Raw genomic sequence first — 18002 nt, 5'->3', positions numbered from 1 at the left:
CAGCGCCACCTGGGCTGGAGGCCGAGACGCCGACGAAGACAGGGTGCAGCCCCGCGGGGACTACAATTCCCGACGTGCATTGGGGACCGCCCCGGAATACGGGTTGCGGAGAGGGACCATCTTCCCTGTGGTCTAGCCGTCCTTAAAGTCTCCTCCTGCTTTTTAAGACTACAGTTCCCGGCGTGCCCGGGGCGCGGCTCCCAGACAGTCGACGTCCAACCGTCTTCCCACCTTGGACCTCAGGCGCCCAAAATGGCGAGTGAAGCTGCGGGCGCTCGCTGAGTATCGGAGACGAGCGTGCAGAGCCGCTGCGACCCTCAAAGCCCGGAACCCGGCCGGGCCCTGCCGCTGGGAACATGCACTTTTCCATTCCTGAAACCGAGTCCCGCAGCGGGGACAGCGGCGGCTCCGCCTACGTGGTGAGGAGCGGCCGGAGCCCGGCCGGGCAGGGGCGGGGATAACGGGCCGAGCCCTCTCCGGGCGGCTTGCAAGGACCCTGGCCGCCACCGTCAGGGCTTGCTCCTGAGCCGCTGACCTCCGACGGCCTCGCTGGAAGCTGGTGTCAGTACTCAGATTGATACAGAGGTTGTCTTAGCACCTGCAGGCCTTTTGTTCGGCCGGTGGCCTTTCCCCAGGCTGGGCCGCGGCACCCCTGGCCTCTTGGGAGGGGAGACTGCTGCGTAAGGAGGCTTAGTTGGCTCCCTTCTGGTGCATCTGCCTCGGGACCTGGTCCTGGAGATACACAGGCGCCAGAGCTCTCTGCACTTTGCTCAGGCCGAGCAGTGCCAGGCCACTTCCGGCCAAGGAGTGCGCCTAGATGCTGACCCTAAAACTAGCCTTGCCTGCTTTTGTGTCCTCAGGCCTATAACATCCACGTGAATGGAGTCCTGCACTGTCGGGTGCGCTACAGCCAGCTCCTGGGGCTGCATGAGCAGGTGGGACTTGCACGCCTGCCTTGGAACAGAGATCAACCCGTTCCTACCTTTGGGGACCAATATCTCCCTCTCCCCTTCATTGCAGCTTCCCTTGCGCTGTAGCCTTTAATCACTGCCACAGGGGAAGGTGGAGTGCTTTATCTAACCCTCTGACACTTCCGGGGAAACTCCCTGTCGGCCCCAGCACCTCCTCCCCCACTGCTCACTTCCTCCTTTCCTGTTCTCTGTCCTGTTGAGCACCCTTTTTCAGCTTTGACCCTTGCACGGAGTCTGCTCATCTGACTGCCACCGTGCGCCCCTCCTGTCTGTGCTGCAGCTTCTAATTCTGTACCCCCAGCTTCCACAAGTCACCCACCCATGTCCCTGTGTGCCCCCTGGCTCCTTTCCAATGATCATTAACATATCTGTGATGTTAGGGTTTCTGTGCCTTCCTCAGCCAATTGCGAGCTCCATGTGTTTAACTCGGTAAAGAGTCTGGGATCCACAGATGATAATTAATTGTGCAGCCCACAGCCAGGGACCTAACCTCCTGAGGGCCCACCCAGGTTCTGCCACCATGAATGGGGTTCGCAGATCTGCAAAGGGCCTTGCTCAGGGCGCGATACGCAGCCCTGACTTAGCTAGTGCTTCACTAACCGTGTGTGTGCTTAACATCTCCCATCATCAAGCCCCTTTGCTTCTGGGGAGCGTTAGAGAAACAAGGGGTGCTGGGCCCAGTGGAACCTCCCACATTTGCATGGAGGGCTGCCTTCTGCCCTCTGCATAAGACAGCTACCCCATCCCCGAGCCCCTGAGAAGCTCCCTCTGCCAAGGGTACTTCCCAGATACCAGGGTATAGAGGGGAGCAGTCACCGAGGGGAGGGAATTGAGTCTCCATCACCTCTTCTCATTGCCTATGTTTATGTGAAGGGTTTATCTCTTTCTCTAAATAGCTTCGGAAGGAGTATGGGGCCAATGTGCTTCCTGCATTCCCCCCAAAGAAGCTGTTCTCTCTGACACCTGCTGAGGTAGAACAGAGGAGAGAGCAGTTAGAGAAGTACATGCAAGCTGGTGAGTGGTCGGAGGGAACTTTTTAGCCCGAAGACTTAATGGGGAAAGACTTGAAAAACGGCTGGTCCTGGAGAAGGTCCTCCGTTCGTTTCCAGATCTGGGAAACCTCTTAACTAGATCTGTTACTTAATGAGCAAAGTGACTAGACTGCAAGCATGCGAAACTGTCTGTCCTGGCAAAGCAATTTGGATACTAACATCTCAGAGATTAATTGCATAAAGCTAGATGGAAAGCAACTTAGGTTGGTGGGGAGAACTTAATTTGTGTCCGATCTGCTTTAGATTAACATCCTTGTTATTTCCCTGGTTCTGTAGACTGGACCCAACTAGATGGCAGCCAAGGGTGGGGCAGGTGAAGAATTAATGCAAACAGTGAGTGAGGTGAGGCCAGCTGGGGATGTGGCAGGCTACTATCAGCCCAGGAAACGGGCCGGAGGGGGGACACCTACTAAAAAAAGAGGAAGACTGGGGGAGCAGGAGTGCCTCTTGAGGTACAAGAACATTGTTCTCTCGTCCTCACAGTTCGACAAGACCCGTTGCTTGGAAGCAGTGAGACCTTCAATAGTTTCTTACGTCGTGCTCAGCAGGTAAGGCTTGGGCCGAGATCCTGATTCAAGGGAAGATCCTCATAGGACAATGACAAGGCTCTAAGAGGAGACTTTCTGGCAACTTTTTGTTGCTGTTGTTGTTTGGAATGACACTTCTTGACTGAGAGTTAAGGGAAACCCAGTCTGGATTTAGGTGGCTGAGAACCAAGACTGGAGAGGGGTGTAGACATGGAGCCTTGGGGGAAGCGTCCCCCAGACTCTATGCATGTGCTAACAAGGCGGCACTGCCCGGCTCCACAGGAGACCCAGCAGGTGCCCACAGAGGAGGTCTCCTTGGAGGTGCTGCTCAGCAATGGGCAGAAAGTGGTGGTCAATGTGCTAACTTCTGACCAGACTGAGGACGTCCTGGAGGTGAGCTGCTTGTTTTGTTCGGCCCTTCTCCCCACCCCAGTCCTCCACTTTGAGGGTGACTGAAACCCTTGTCCCTGTCCCCAGGCTGTGGCTGCAAAGCTAGATCTTCCAGATGACTTGATTGGCTACTTTAGTCTCTTCCTAGTTCGAGAAAAAGAGGATGGAGCCTTGTCTTGTGAGTGTCCCTGTCCTGGACGGCTGCCCTGTGCTCCCAGCAGCCCTGAGCCTGCTGCTGTTGCCCTGTCCCCCATGGCCTCAGGGTGCTGCTTCCAGGAGGCTTGGGACATTTGCCTTTTCTCCCTTGTAATTCACAGTTGTGCGCAAGCTGCAAGAGTTTGAGCTGCCTTACGTATCTGTTACCAGTCTTCGGAGTCAAGAGTATAAGATTGTGCTAAGGAAGAGGTCAGGGCTGGACCTGGAGGAGGGGGAGTGTGCCAGATTGGGTTAAGGGGGCATACACTGAGACAGAATAATCTGGAAAAGGGAGTAGTGCTGGCCGTTTCCGCTGGGCCTCGTGAGCCTCCTCCCACCACGGATCCATTAGCGCTCCACATTGCCTGTGTTTTGCCCATTTCCAGTCCTGCCTCTTGCCTTACCCCAGCTTAGCGCATTACCCCTCTCCACCCCTTGGCCTCACAGTTACTGGGACTCTGCCTATGATGACGATGTCATGGAGAACCGGGTTGGCCTGAACCTGCTTTATGCTCAGGTGAGCTTGGTGTTGCCTCAGAACCCTTACCCTGAGAATGATTCCGCTGTCCCAGGAGAACTCACATCTGTCCAGCTGTTGAGGACATTCTAGAGTACTGTTAGGGCTGTGACACAACTTCTGCTCTCCCCTACTTTGTGAGCAGATAAGGTCAAGAACCCATTGCAAACAACTGGGGGACTAAGGTCAGGCTGTCCAGAGAGAACTCCGGACACTTTCCGAGCGAGCTAACTGGGAACCTGGCCCCACCCTGTTCTGCTGTAGACCGTGTCGGACATCGAGCGCGGGTGGATCCTGGTCACCAAGGAGCAGCACCGGCAGCTGAAGTCTCTGCAAGAGAAAGTCTCCAAGAAGGAGGTGCGCTCTGCCTCGGGCTCCCTCTAAGGGGGTCGCCATCTCCTGACTGTCCTGCTCCCTCCTAAGCTGCTCACCCGGTGGCCATTTTCCAGTTCCTGCGGCTGGCCCAGACGTTGCGACATTATGGGTACCTGCGCTTTGATGCCTGTGTGGCTGACTTCCCAGAGAAGGACTGTCCCGTGGTGGTGAGCGCAGGCAACAGCGAGCTCAGCCTCCAACTCCGCCTGCCTGGCCAACAGCTCCGAGAAGGCTCCTTCCGGGTCACCCGCATGCGCTGCTGGCGGGTCACCTCCTCTGTGAGTTGGGGTGACTGGCAAGAGTGGCCTTCTGGAGGGCGGGGCCAGCCAAGCCTTGAGCTACAGTGGGTCAAGACAAATCCAGCCAGGTAACTCTCCTTCCTCCTCCAGGTGCCATTGCCCAGCGGAGGCACAAGCAGCCCTGGGCGGGGCCGGGGCGAGGTGCGCCTGGAACTGGCTTTTGAATACCTCATGAGCAAGGATCGGCTGCAGTGGGTCACCATCACCAGCCCCCAGGTGTGAGCTGACCCTCAGACCTCTTCTGGAACCCCTTAGGTGCCCCCATCCAGGGCCTCTAGGCCTCCATGTGTGAGAGCCCAGGCCTTGGGGGTCAGCCTGAGCTCTCCTGTTGCCCTCAGGCCATCATGATGAGTATCTGCCTACAGTCCATGGTAGACGAGCTGATGGTGAAGAAGTCAGGCGGCAGTATTCGAAAGGTAGGCCAGACAAACCTGGGATAGGCGTGGCAGCCCAGAGAGGGTAGGGAGGCAATGGGGCTTCTGAAGGGAGAGGCCCTGTCCTCATCCGCATCTGTCTGTATCCCTAGATGCTCCGCCGGCGGGTGGGGGGCACCCTGAGACGCTCAGACAGTCAACAAGCCGTGAAATCCCCTCCACTGCTGGTAAGTAGCAGCCCTGGTTGGCATGCCTGCTTCCAGCCTCACTGTCCAGGCCCCAGTCTGACGCATCTGCCTCCTATTCCCACAGGAGTCGCCCGACGCCAGCCGGGAGTCCGTGGTCAAACTCTCAGTGAGTAGCGAGAACACTGGTGAGGCTGGCACTTGCAGGGGATGCGTGGGTGCCAGCCCTCTGACTCCCACCCTGCCTCTGTTACAGAGTAAGCTGAGTGCGGTGAGCTTGCGCGGGATTGGCAGTCCCAGCACAGATGCCGGTCCCGGTGATGTCCACGGCAATTTCGCCTTCGAGGGCATTGGAGATGAGGATCTGTAGTCTCCAATGCTTCGATGTCTGCCCTCTACCCCAGAGAACTTTGCAGAAACTTGCCCTGTGCCTGTGTCCCCCAAGCTGGGGGGGGGGGGTCTTTTCCTTCTCCCCTTCTCACGGCCAGGGGCCTAACACACCTCTCTCCTTGTCCCCTGGGCTGGCTGCAAAGGATCGCCCCCCTCCCCTTTTCAAAGCTGGCCCACAATGCCAAATTAGCATTTAGTGTTTTGCAGAGTCTGAGGGACCAGGCCTGCCTGCCTTGGGGAGGGACACAGCTACCCTGGGTTGCTCAGGCTTCCCAGGGCCATGGGCACAAGTCTGTAGGGTCTGGCCCAGCTCCCTGTCATTAAACTCAGCCGGATTGCTGCCTACCTCTGGTTCCCCTCTCTCTGCCCCTGCTTTCCCTTCCACTGCAAGGTCTACTGCATTAAGGGTGCTGCCAAACCGCCTGCCATTGCCAATCCAGCATAGACAAGGCTCTGTTAGTGTTTCCTTTATTATAAAGCACTGAAATAAGTTAAATAAACAGTTGGGAGGCTGAGTAGGTCCCGGCAGTGACCCCAGGGCCCCCTCACTAAGCTCATCAAGTGCAGTCAAGGGAAGGCCCCTTTGGTCCATCTGGGCCCCTGCCTGCGGGGTCTGAGCTGGTCCATACAGCGCCTAGGTTAGTCTGTTGAGCCCCTGGCCAGCGGGGGGTGGGGGGAAGGAGGTGACTTTTGGTCCATTGGTAGAAAAGGTATGGAGAACCAGGGCTCATTGGTAGGGCTCTGGAGGAATAGGCCCTCATTCAGGGCGAGTCTGTATGCAGAGCCCGGCTGCCAGTGGCACCCAAGGCTGACGGACCCCGAGAGCTCAAAACAGAGGGGGGGCTGTGAGGTGGGGCCCAGCTCTCTGAGGCAGAGAGGCCAGGCCCTGCCGGCCCCCCATGGCCATGCACCTTCTGGTGGCGTTTGTAATTGTCCCAGTGGCCTGTGGTGTAGGCGCAAGTAGCACAGCGAAAGGGTTTCTCACCCGTGTGCCGTAGCATGTGGCGTTTGAGGTTCATGCTCTGGTTGCAGCTGTAGTTGCACAGGCTACACCGAAAAGGTTTGTCGCCAGAGTGGATGCGCCCGTGACGCTTGAGGTTGGCCAGGTTGCCACAGGCATAGGGGCAGAGGGGACACTTGTAGGGCTTCTCCCCTGTGTGGACACGCTGATGCCGCTTCAGATTGTCCAGGTGAGCTGAGGCATAAGGACAGCGGGCACAGCGGAAAGGCTTCTCGCCGCTGTGTGTCTTCATGTGCCGCGCCAAGTGGTTAGGGTAGTGAGTGGCAAAGGGGCAGAGGCTACAGGCAAAGCCTTTGTCACTAGGCCCCTGGGGCCCTGCGCCAGCACCCCCTCCAGTTTCTCCTCGCATGCAGCGCCCACACAGGGTAGCTCCCAGCCGGCCGCCCTCCCCCTCCTCCAGCTCTTGTCCACAGCCCCGGCAGGTCCATGGGAACAGCAGCTCTGGCAGCGGCTCTGCTCCAGTCCCACACAGGCCCTCCCCTTCACCACGCAGTGGCCCACAGTCTGGCAGGAAGCTGGCACCACCTGGTGGCACATGAAGGCTCAGATCTGGAAGAAGCAGAGCATCTGTGGGGAGAAGGAGACCTGGGCTAAGAATCCAAACATCCCCTGTGCCCACCCACCCAGACCCTCTGCTCCCTCGCTCTTCACCTTCAGGTCGCCGTGGCACCGCCCCCTCCTGCTCTGTGGGACTGGGAGGCCGGGTCGGTCGTACAGCACAGCATCGGAAGCCACAGGTCGGGCAGGGAGGGGTGGGGGGCCCCGTGTGGGTGCGCTGATGCCGCCTCAGGTTGCCCAGGCTGCTGCAGGCAAAGGGGCAGTGGGGACAGCGGTAGGGCTTCTCGCCAGTGTGGGTGCGGGTATGTCGTGTCAAGTTGACGAGCTGGGCTGAGGCGTAGGGGCAGCGGCCACAGCGGAACGGCTTCTCCCCGCTGTGTGTCTGCATGTGCCGCTTCAGGTGGCTCGAGTAGTGGGACACGAAGGCGCAGAGGCGGCATGAGTACAGCAGCCGTGGGGGCAGCGGGGGCCCCCCACCCGGCCCTCCTGCCCCACAACACGGCCCCTCACCTGTGGGCCCCCCACACAGCTGGCAGGCTGGGCCTGGCCTCTCACCCCTGGCCTCCCCTGGCCCCCTGGCTGGCTCCTCCACTTCACTCTCAGCACTCAGTGCCCGGCCGCCCCCAGACTCGTCGTCGCTCAGCCCGTAGGGAAGCCCAGGCCTGGGCCCCAGAGAGTCTCCTGTGGAGGCGGACACGAGAAGCAGGATGAACAGGACATAGGAGCAGGCTCCCAACTTGCCTGGACCACACCACTCTCCGGGCTCTGAAGCCTGTAGTTCCACGAACCTAATGCTACTGAGTGGAGAAGAATCCATGGCTCACAATGGCCCAAGGACTGCGGGCGTCCTGAACTCTTTCTAAGCTTGCTAGAACTGTGTGCAGTTTGGGGCTGTTTCTAGAATAACCTGTCTCATGGGGCAGGCAGAAGACAGGGTGAGGTGATGAAAGGCACACCCATGGTAGGGAGTTCTTGCAGAGTCCCCCCAGGACTGCCCAAAGCCGCGCAGGTGGGCAGGTGGCGAGGGTGAAGGGTGCGGGGTCTGGTGCGGGGTCTGGCCCGGGAGGGCGCGCCCGTCACCTGGAGCAGGCCCAGACCCCACCTGGCGGTGTCACGCAGGATCCAGCTCCAAGCCAAACTCAGGTGGCCCACCCTCCTCCCAGGGGCCACCAAATCCTAGCCAGGCCCCCGACCCACCTTCAGAGTCTCTCTCGAAGCCCATGAGTCGGTCGCTATTAGCGTCACCTTCCTCCTCTTCCTCTTCCTCTTCAAACTCCAGATCCTGGCCCAGCAGCAAATCACTCTCCAAGACCAAGGTCCCGGGGCCTTCGTCCAGGGTCTCCTCGGGGTCCACTGAGGAGGGCAGGGGGCTTGTGGATCCGCCCTCAGGGGCGACACCCCCCGCCGCCGCGACCCTCATCACCTCAGCGGGAAGCTGGAGTCCGGTCCGCCCGCCCCATCCCTCACAAGCCCCCCTCCACCCTGACCCGCACGCACTCCACTGACCCCAGCCCGCCCCTCCCTCCCCACGCCAGGTCCCTGACCCCTGACCTTTGACCCCCTCGCACTTCACGGGCTGCGGGTGGCTCTGCTTCCTTCGGGGCATCGTGACCGGCTCCAGCCCGACGCGCCTCCGGCCGCGGTGGCCCGGCCCCGCCCCTCCCGGCTCGCCACCCCTCCCCCCCGCCCTTCCTCTCAGGAGCCGCGGGCCGCCCCCATGCAGCGGTGCGGGCCGCCGGCAGCCCCCGGCCCTGGCCCCGGCCCCCAGCTCAGGCCGCTCCCGCCGCCGCCGCCTCTTCCATTCATGGAGCCCCCTACCCCCCCATGGAGACCAGCTGGTACCTCCGTGCTCGCTTCCGCTTCCGCCGCCGCAGAGCCGCACGGGACGCGTAGTCCACGAGACGTACGGCGGCCGTCGCGGTGTGACCAGGAAGTGATTGTGACGAGCGGGTGGATGAGCCAATCGGAGTGCGGAGTCAGACCCGCGAGCCCGCCCATCCAGAAGGAACCAGGGAGTCGCAGAGGCCGCCCCACATACCCACTGCACACCCACCCACCTCCCCGGGCCACGCACACACTCGGCTCCCGGGAGGGCGTCAGTGAAAGAAGGACACCAGGGGCACGATTCGGTTTTGGCCTTTAGTCTGAAAAAGTGTTGACTGAAAGTGTACAACAGAGAGCGGGCGCAAGCGGCCGGGACCACGGGGCCGCCGATAAAAAAGAATGTCCTTAAATAAAGTGTTCACAGAGTAAAAACCAGAGCCGCCAGTCCTTCCCTCCAACACTACCGTGCCCAGGCATGGAACCGCGCAGAGCCGGGGGAGGGCGGCCGTGCCGCGGGGAGCCCTCTTTGGAACGGGCTCAGCTCAAGCCACCGGCCCCCTGCACCCCTCACACCACTGCTAAGGCTAAAGGAAAAAGACAAAACTCAGTCTCGGGTCCGGAGGGCTCAGAAAACAGTCCGGGTGGGCAGGGGGTGGGTGGCCGCTAGTCCCGCTTGGCCTTCTTCTTCTTGTCGCTGTTGCCATTTTCTTCACCCCCCTCGGCGGAAAGCACCTCCTCCAGTTTCCGCTTGCCGCTGTCGGGTGGCAGCTCTGCCGTGTTCCGGGGCTTAAAGCAAATGATGATGCAGGTCATGTTGTCACACCCTGTCCCATCCCCGGAAGTGTCTGGTGCCAGGCACTGATCCAGCAGCTAAAAAAAGACGGCACAGCTTAGCTTTGGGGTCTTAACACCTTTAGGGAACCTACAGTCCCATAAGAGGGTTAGCCCTGCTCCAAGTGGTGGAAAGAGACCAAGGGACCCGGCATGAGAACAGGCACAGCCCATTCCGGCCCAAGAGGCGAAAGGCAGCCAGGACATGGGAGAGGGGGCACTTGCTGGTGGGGGTTCAGTATGTCTGATACTGAAAAGGGGGAACCGTGGTTATATAGACCAGACTTCCCCTCTTCTTCCTGGAACTCACCTCTTCCACGATGGATGACAGTAACCGAAGCTCCCCATTTTCATCACGTTGGCTTATCTTTGACTGAATAAAGTCTACAACTTCCTGGCTGCTCATCACATTCCTGGAGCCAAAAATGATAGAATCCTCTTTACACTCATTAGCACAACAGAGCAGTACCAAGCCACTTGCCCAGGCTCCATCCCCACAACAGCTCCAAGCTTACTCCTATCTAGATCGTACTGCTGCACAAAAGGGATTCATTCTAGGGCATTCACCAGTGCTCACCAGATGCCATCACAGGCAATGACCATGAACTCGTGGTCATCAGTCAGAGTCAGCACCTTGATGTCAGGAAGGGCTGAGATCATCTGTTCCTCAGGTGGCAGGTTTTTGTTTCTCTTGTAAAAGTGGTCTCCTGAAGTAAAGGAATGGTTGGTTAACCAGTGGGTTAGTGCTTCCCACAGACTTGTTTTTCTTGCTATTGCCATTCATTCCCTTTCTCCATGACGTCCCATCACCCAGTGAAAGTGTGTTCTAGTTTCACCTCTGTATCAGGTTGCTCTCCCCTGTTGTCTCCACTACCCTAAAGGTCCTGAGAATACTGACAGTGCTCTGGGTTACTTCCTAGAAATGTTGAAGAGGCAGCAGATATGGAAGTACTCTGAAAAGTACAACAGCTATATAGCCTAATACTAAGTAGTCAGGGAGAGAGGACAAGACCCCAGCCATCTTTACTGTAGTTTCCTGGCCCTTACCAATGGCTCGAGAAAGGTTGAGGCCCCCGTTGACGCGCCCATCCATAGTAACTTTGCCACCAGCATTCTTGATGCGTGCTAGCTCCACTTCGTCCTCTGGTTTGTGGTCATAGGACATGTCTAAAGCTTTGCCAGCCTCGGACACTACACAGCGAGAGTCTCCTGCATTGGCCACGATCAGCTGCTTTCCTCGTATCAGAGCCACCACTGCTGTTGTGCCACTGTCAGAGCCAGGCTTAAGAGAAAAGGAACATCATGGGAGTCCCTGGACACAAGTTTGTCACTGATACACCCCTGACAGTTACCTGTGCTCTTCTCTCCCTGGGACATCCAAGAGATCTTTAACAAACACGAAGAAGGCAGACTTCATCTTTCAGAGACAGCAACAAGCTCCCAACCTTTTCTGAAAAAATCCTACCCAAAACATTTACCCCACAGTTTTCCGTGTAGAGTAAATCTCTCCTGTCTACAACTTTCTTACTAAGACAGTAAGGGGCTCGCGATGCCTGTCTCAGAATCGGAGGGTTTGCAGCTGCCTCTTGACTTCTTCAAATTCACCTCTCCTCCTCCCCACATACATACCTCCTCTTTGCCTTCCATCCCAGGCACCATCATCTCCTCCTCTTCTTCCTCCTCCTCCTCCTCTTCTTCCTCCTCGGCCTCCTCAGTGTCATCCTCATCTTCCTCACTCCTTGCCTCCTCACTGCTGTAGCCATCTTCTTCCTCACTGCACTCCTGCCAGGAGGGTGCCGAGCTACTGAGACTAGGATCGCTACCCGCTGTACCCCACCCCAACTTGGACTCAGAACACCACCCCAAAAGATACAACTACATGATCATGAGCTCTGGGGAAGGGAGAGGGCTAGGATAAGTGTAAGACTCATCCTGAGCTTGGCTTAGTAATCACCGGCATGAAGCCCCAAGGAAGGCCAGGCCTGCCAACCAGAAGTACCTTCCAGGCAGCATGATCAGAAAAATATATTGCCCAGGGAAGGAAACACCCCAATAGCCAAGGTAGCATCAATTACTTTTGTATTCTCTCTAGGAGACAGAAGTTGATTACGTTATTGACAAAGTCAAAGGGCTAAGGCTAAGTGGTACTTGGGATGGATTCAAGAAGGCCTAAGTTTAGAATACAGTGGAGTCTTGGGGGATAAAATCAAGACAGAAGGAAAAGAGAGCTGACCAAACAGGCCCTCTCAGTAACTTCAGCATTTGCTTGCCCTTGCAGGCCCTTACCTCACTGTCTTCCTCTTCCTCCTCCGCCTCATCTGACTCATCCTCACTGTCCTCAAAGAACTTGGACTTAGCAACTCGAGGCAGCTTGTCGGAAGCTGAAGAACAGGAAGGCCCAGCCTCGCCAGTAGGAGTGCCAGGTTCACCAACCTGGCCTGCCTCAGTCCCACGTTCCGAGCTGGAGGAAAGCCCTGTATGGGCTTTTGATGTAGGGCCATTTTCCTGTGAAGGAGTTTCCCTAGGTGGGTCCTCGGGTCCTGCCTCCCCATTGAGGCCCTGGGACCCTGGTTCCTCGCCTGTCCCAGCTCCAGATTTGCTGTGGGGAGGGCCCTTGTGACAGTTCTGCCCGTAGCGTGTCAGCAGCTCTTCAATAGTCATGGTTGCCTCTTCATGCAGCAGTGCGGCTTCCTCATTGTCCACTGCAGGAAAGAGGCTAAATCAGAGCCCCCAGCCAGGGTCTTACAGGGGTCAGTCCCCCCTAACTACCATCATGCCCTTGCAGCCTAAACTCTACCTTCCCCACAGGCCCTGCCCCACCCACCACTCCTGGGTGCTTCTCACTCATCTAGGCTCAGACGACCTACTCCTCCACAGACCTCCTCTGTTCCTTCTTAATCAAGAGAACACTAGGTAGTCCATCTCCCCTTTCACCCTTCATTTGGCATTGTTAAGCTGGAAATCCCAATATAGCCGGGAAAGAGCAAGCTCCAACTGCTAGTCTAGGCCTCAGGTCCAGGCTTAATGGCTGGCTGTTGAGCCTAATCAGTACAACAGAACCAGGAAGACCCCATCACAATGACAAAGGATAATGTCTATCAAAATGCTTACAACTACAACCAAGGATGCTTGCTAGGCACTCAGCAAAGGTTAACTGTCTCCTTCCTTCCTAACCACAGGTAGTACACATTACAGGGCTCAGCAATGAAGGGACTCCCCAGGTATCAGATCAATGATATATACTAAAGGACAGTTTTTTAAAATGCTGCTTTCTTCTCAAACAAGGGGATACCACACTCACCATCATCCTCATCAGCTACTTTCTCTTTTTCATCCTCATCCTCAGTGGGTCGCCCTGCAATCTGTGCCAGCTCTTTGATGACTTCCTCAGTGGTCAGTTTGGCATCAATAGCCAAGAAAGCATCTTCTAAAGCCTGAATATAAACAAAACAGTATAAGGCAAGTACATGGGTACCGAAAGAACGGCCTACCTAGAAATCCTGGGCACAAAGATGGGATACAGTGTGAGCTGTCACAACAGGAGACACTAATAGGTAAAACAGTAGATAAGGCAGTTCTAAAAACGTGGTAATAAGCTCATTTCAGGCAAAGACTTAAGAAATAGAGTAATTAAGCTGTAGCCAACTACAGAAAGGAAGGGAAAGCCACAGCTGGAAGCAAAGGAAAGCCCGCACAAGCACAAAACAGACCTTCTGTAGTTTGCCTTCCTTGTAGGCCTTCTGATCTTTGATGATGTCAGGAAGATATTTGGCACAGTACAACGCAACTTCCTCCCCTAGAAGAAAGGATGGGTCACCCAGAGCAGTGTTTTCCACATAGAGAAAGTAATATATTAATTTTCCAAGAATTAAGAGGGTAAGTAGCTTCTTAGCACAATGCTTGGAAAGCTCTGACCCGGAAGGTAGATTATACACCATCACCTTTCTCGGGGGGTATTTTAACATGCCCCCTGTTCGTTTTTACCTATGCTGTACCCTCAGTTCTTTGGTTTAAAAAAAAAAAAAAAAGGTAAATGCTAAATGTAAACTGAAGCTTTGTAGATTAAAATAAGGCCTGGTAAAATTATTAACCAATACAATAAAAATGACAGAGTAAGGAAAAAACAGTACCAATCAGGAAATGATAGCTAAGGGTCAGAACCCAGGGAGCAAAACAACAAAGTGGTTCTTGCCCTTTAAAGTCTGCAATCAAGGTCTAGAATGTTACCAGTGTGATTCACTAAAGTTACCTCCATGTCCATCGTAGACAGAAAACATGGCTGTCTCACTGTCCAGCTCAGGAATACAGTTGTGGGCATCCTAGGAAAAAGAACATAATAGTCACATGTCACAGAGTTTCCTCCCTGCACACCACACCTCAAGTCGTAAGAACCACTGTTAATTTTCAAGCCTTCATCTCATTAACCCCTCCTAGCTAGCCCATAGGGCCTAGAAATAACAGAGGGAAGGAGGAGCGATAGAATTAGAGAGGTAGTGCAGGCAAGCAAGGGTGGCAGGAAGCTAAAGGAGAGAAGGGGAGGGTGAGGGAAAGGGGGAAGGAAGGGACGATCTGAGCTGAGCCACCACCTGCATGATCTAGACCTTCTGTCCAGAGATCTCAGCACAGAAGGCAGAGTATCTGGCTGTGGAACTCAAGAGCTGACCCTTCTGGATTTGTGAGAAGTGTGGGCAGTATCAGAAAAAAGGAACTTTAAACACTTTCAGACCCATTCTTTGAATTATCAGTAAGTCTCAAAAAAGACAATATTGGGAGGACAGCAAAAAGAATACTGAGGGTCTCACCAACTTGAAGTCCCAAAGCACCAGGACTTCATAAAATTTATATATATACATACGTACGTACATACATACATATATATATATAATACCTAAACCAATTCTTCCACTCTTCTCTGAAAGCTTACCTCAGTAAAGAAGTTAACCTTCAAGCTACGTCGACATATCTGACAAAAGAATATTTTCCCAACAAACAACTCTACTGAGCTGTAACATTTCAGTCTTGCCACCTTCTAGGCTGAGAAAGAACAGATACCATTAAACTCTAAAGGCACAGCCAACCTGAAGAGAAAGTTACAGTAGCTCTGCCATGCCAACATTTGGGCTGGAAGGTTGAACCAGATCAAGGTCTAATACAATTCTGCCTTTCCACCCCAATACTAAGGTTACAGGCTAAGCCCAAATTCCACCGCAACTGTCAAACCTTGGAAAAAGTTAACTGCAGTGTATCTTTTCGGTATTAGAAAACAACCCAGTCTGCCTTCACACACCACTGGGATGGATGAAGCCACCAAAATAAAGACGTAAGCTTTACTTAAAAAACTTACACTTGAGGGCCCGGCGCAGTAGCCTAGTGGCTAAAGTCCTTGCCTTGCACACTGGTATCCCATACGGGCACCAGTTCGTATCTTGGCTGCTCCACTTCCCTTCCAGCTCCCTGCTTGTGGTGTGGAAAGTCAATAGAGGACAGCCCAAAGCTTTCAGACCCTGCACCAACATGGGACACCCGAAAGAAAACTCCTGGCTTCGGATCAGCTCAGCTCTGGCCACTGTGGCCACTTTGGGAGTGAACCAGCGATGGAAGGTCTTTGTCTCTCCTTTACTCTGTAAATCTGACTTTCCAATAAAAGTAAATAAATCGATCTTTTTAAAAAAATTACACTTGAAAGAGGATTATATACAATGGGAAGTGCTATGTAAAAAACAAAACAGAACAAAAACAATCGAGAATGGGGCCGGACTTACAGAAAAGCAGCAGCAGAATGGCACCAGCCAATGAGACAGCCTAGACACAGCATGTCAAATCCACAGGAACCTGGACTTTAGCAGTCACTGCCATGTTGTGAGTGTTCAGTTTCAATGAAACTAACTATGTCAGTTTAATCTTGCTGATTTTCAGTGTAACCAACAGCTAGGGCTGGACCAGGCTGAAGCTGAGAACTAGGAACTCAATGCAGTCTTCCAAGTGGGTGAGAAAAAATTATTTCAGCCATCAGCTGCTGCCTCTGAAAGTGCCTACCTGCAGGAAGATAGAACCAAGGGTCCAGCAGGACTGAACCTAGACCCTCCAATAAGGAATGTGGGCAGCCAAGGGGTTCCTTCACTGCTGCAACAAATACTCACCCTCCCCCCACTCCAAGTACACAACAATGCACACAGCAAATGCAAGGGCAGCACAAGAATGGGTTTTTCTTTTCACTATGTAGTACAAAGACACACAGAAAAGAATGACAGCTAACTCTTACGGGAAAGCGTTGCAGCACAGATGATGGGAGCCACCATGAACCATGGTAATGCTTAGTTTTTCCCAAAATAAATTAAATGTTTTTTTTTAAAAACAAAAACAAAAAACTCAAATGTATTATTAAAATGTTGAAACACAGTCCCAACTAACTGCACTCTAGGTAGACAAGCGAGGTGCAGGCTGCCTGCCGCCGGAGGCAGGAGAGGACCGCCTGGACCACCCTGGCCCACTTCTCCAGCTCACAGCTACTCTCCCAAACTCACACCACCCTCCATTCGGAACAGCTTCTGACTTTCGCTCTGTTACTCACAAGGCAAAGATTCAATGCCAGTAAACAGATTTAAAACAAAACAAAAAAATTTAACCTCATTAGTCACCAAAGAAACAAGCTTTAAAATGGACAGACAGCCTGTTACGCCAAACCAGAATGATGAGAAAGATTACTAGTATCTAGTGGTAACAAAAGGTTACAAACACAATTTTATATTCTGAATATAAATTATTAGTACAACCTCCCTAGTGAGCAATTTGATAATATCTATAAAAATTTCCAATGTGCATGGTCTTTGATTTATTAATTTGACTTTTTAAAAGTTTATTTTACACAGGAATATTCACTACATTATGAAAGTATAACCGTCTGATTTCTAGGAATACAAACAATGGAATACAAATAGCTGTTAAAAATTATGATTGTGTTACTTTGGAAATCAGTTCACATTAAGCAATAAAATTATAGATCTATCAGAGTCTAGAAGATAATCCATCAAATTTAACAGTAGAGGGAGAAATTTGGGTAATTTTTTTTTTATTTTTCAATATTCATTCTTAAAATTTTTGCACAGTAAATCACATTTGTTCAATTTTGAACAGTAATGAAAAAATAAATCTATGAATATAGCTGTCCTTGACACCAGCTGGTGTCCCTGAAAGGCTGGCCCTAGGGTTTCTTGCACAACCTGCGGATGCTAAGTTCCTTATATAAAATAGTAGTATAGCATTTCCCTATAACCTCAGCACATATTCTCACATATTTTAAATCACCTTTAAGTTACTTATAATATCTACAATAGAAATGCTATAGTTGTTACGCTACCATGGTTTAAGGGAATAATGAGAGGAAATCTACATGTTCAGTAAAAGATCAGCTTCATCCAATTTTTTTCAATGTATGACTGGTTAAATCCACAGATCATAAGCCATGGCTCTGGAGGAGTTGATGGTACTGCATGACCTTGTGGTGTGCCTCAACTTGATCTTCTATAACGTAGAATAACAGTGTCTACCTTATCCATATCTTCATAAGATGGCTTTAAGAATGTTGTAAAATATGTAAAAGTCCTCTGTAAACTACAATTTGCTATATTAATATTTTCCTGCTCTGAAACTGCACATCTGGCTCACATTTTTCTTCTCCATCCTTTTTCTCAGAGAATGACGACAGTAGACTCATCTATGCCTAAAGTTCTCAGTTTCTAAAACTACTCCCCACCACCTTCTCTCCTTTTGGGTAATGCTTTCACACTGTAGGGTCTCTTGGAACTGCTCCATCTTCTTGGGGCATTTCCATTTCCCTTTTTACATCTTCATTCTTTCTTTCTCTGTTCCTTTCTGAGCCACAGCCAAATATATCAACACTCTTTCCTAGTACTCTACAAAAACGTACTCAGATCCGTGTAATCCACAAACTGTTTTATGTCCTGCATCAGAACCACCAAGGATGGCTAGTCATAAAATGGAATTAGACTGTTGAAACTGTGGTCACTATTACATCCAACATTTATATAAACAATACAGATAAATTCTCCTAAGTACACAACCAATGACAAATCTTTCCCATTCTGTTCACATTCCCAATGCTAGTATCCCTTAACTCTCAGCCAATGCACTCACCTCGTACATCAAAGTCTAATCTCACAAACTACCTTACTTTCCATTCTTTTTTTTTTAAGATTTATTTATTTTTATTATAAAGTCAGATATACAGAGAGGAGGAGAGGCAGAGAGGAAGATCTTCCATCCGATGATTCACGCCCCAAGTGACTGCAATGGCCGGTGCTGTGCCAATCCGAAGCTGGGAACCAGGAAACTCTTCCGGGTCTCCCACATGGGTGCAGGGTCCCAAGACTTTGGGCCGTCCTCGACTGCTTTCCCAAGCCACAAGCAGGGAGTTGGATGGAAAGTGGGGCTGCCGGGATTAGAACCGGTGCCCATATGGGATCCCGGGGCGTT

The 18002-nt window shown here is 52.8% G+C and overlaps 3 protein-coding genes across 4 annotated transcripts in view; 1 reads left to right on the top strand and 2 right to left on the bottom strand.

Annotated features, from left to right (window-relative positions):
- Window positions 1-83: 83 nt before the first annotated feature.
- SNX17 (sorting nexin 17) lies at window positions 84-5620 on the top strand. The gene is made up of 15 exons (XM_004582682.3): window positions 84-419; window positions 861-935; window positions 1868-1985; window positions 2507-2571; window positions 2833-2943; window positions 3028-3118; window positions 3258-3345; window positions 3583-3652; window positions 3917-4009; window positions 4102-4305; window positions 4417-4542; window positions 4665-4742; window positions 4853-4927; window positions 5013-5054; window positions 5142-5620. Exons 1-15 carry the CDS (start codon window positions 357-359, stop codon window positions 5253-5255), a joined length of 1413 nt encoding a protein of 470 aa, XP_004582739.1. The 5' UTR covers window positions 84-356; the 3' UTR covers window positions 5256-5620.
- A 107-nt stretch (window positions 5621-5727) lies between these two features.
- On the bottom strand, window positions 5728-8776 carry ZNF513 (zinc finger protein 513). 2 transcript variants are annotated; one of them, XM_058668144.1, is made up of 4 exons: window positions 8697-8776; window positions 8052-8207; window positions 6948-7535; window positions 5728-6863 (listed from the first exon to the last, which is right to left on the bottom strand). In XM_058668144.1, exons 2-4 carry the CDS (start codon window positions 8074-8076, stop codon window positions 6037-6039), a joined length of 1440 nt encoding a protein of 479 aa, XP_058524127.1. In that variant the 5' UTR covers window positions 8077-8207; window positions 8697-8776; the 3' UTR covers window positions 5728-6036. The 2 variants fall into 2 exon arrangements, with proteins under 2 accessions (XP_058524127.1, XP_004582742.2); XM_004582685.3 differs by lacking the exon at window positions 8697-8776 and adding an exon at window positions 8406-8649.
- A 198-nt stretch (window positions 8777-8974) lies between these two features.
- PPM1G (protein phosphatase, Mg2+/Mn2+ dependent 1G) overlaps window positions 8975-18002 on the bottom strand; it is a 34199-nt gene continuing 25171 nt past the window's right edge. Inside the window, exons 2-10 of the mRNA XM_004582686.2 lie at window positions 13759-13828; window positions 13220-13305; window positions 12811-12943; window positions 11796-12211; window positions 11139-11291; window positions 10557-10791; window positions 10087-10216; window positions 9820-9922; window positions 8975-9548 (exon numbers count right to left, since the gene is read on the bottom strand). Of these exons, the coding sequence (XP_004582743.2) occupies window positions 9342-9548; window positions 9820-9922; window positions 10087-10216; window positions 10557-10791; window positions 11139-11291; window positions 11796-12211; window positions 12811-12943; window positions 13220-13305; window positions 13759-13828 (1533 nt within the window). The 3' untranslated portion in view covers window positions 8975-9341. The remainder of the gene's footprint in view (window positions 9549-9819; window positions 9923-10086; window positions 10217-10556; window positions 10792-11138; window positions 11292-11795; window positions 12212-12810; window positions 12944-13219; window positions 13306-13758; window positions 13829-18002) is intronic.

This window comes from Ochotona princeps, chromosome 8, assembly GCF_030435755.1.
Source record: "Ochotona princeps isolate mOchPri1 chromosome 8, mOchPri1.hap1, whole genome shotgun sequence".
Taxonomy (NCBI): Eukaryota; Metazoa; Chordata; class Mammalia; order Lagomorpha; family Ochotonidae; genus Ochotona; species Ochotona princeps.
Note: the sequence above shows the minus strand (reverse complement) of the source record. Positions and strands in the feature narration are given on the sequence as shown.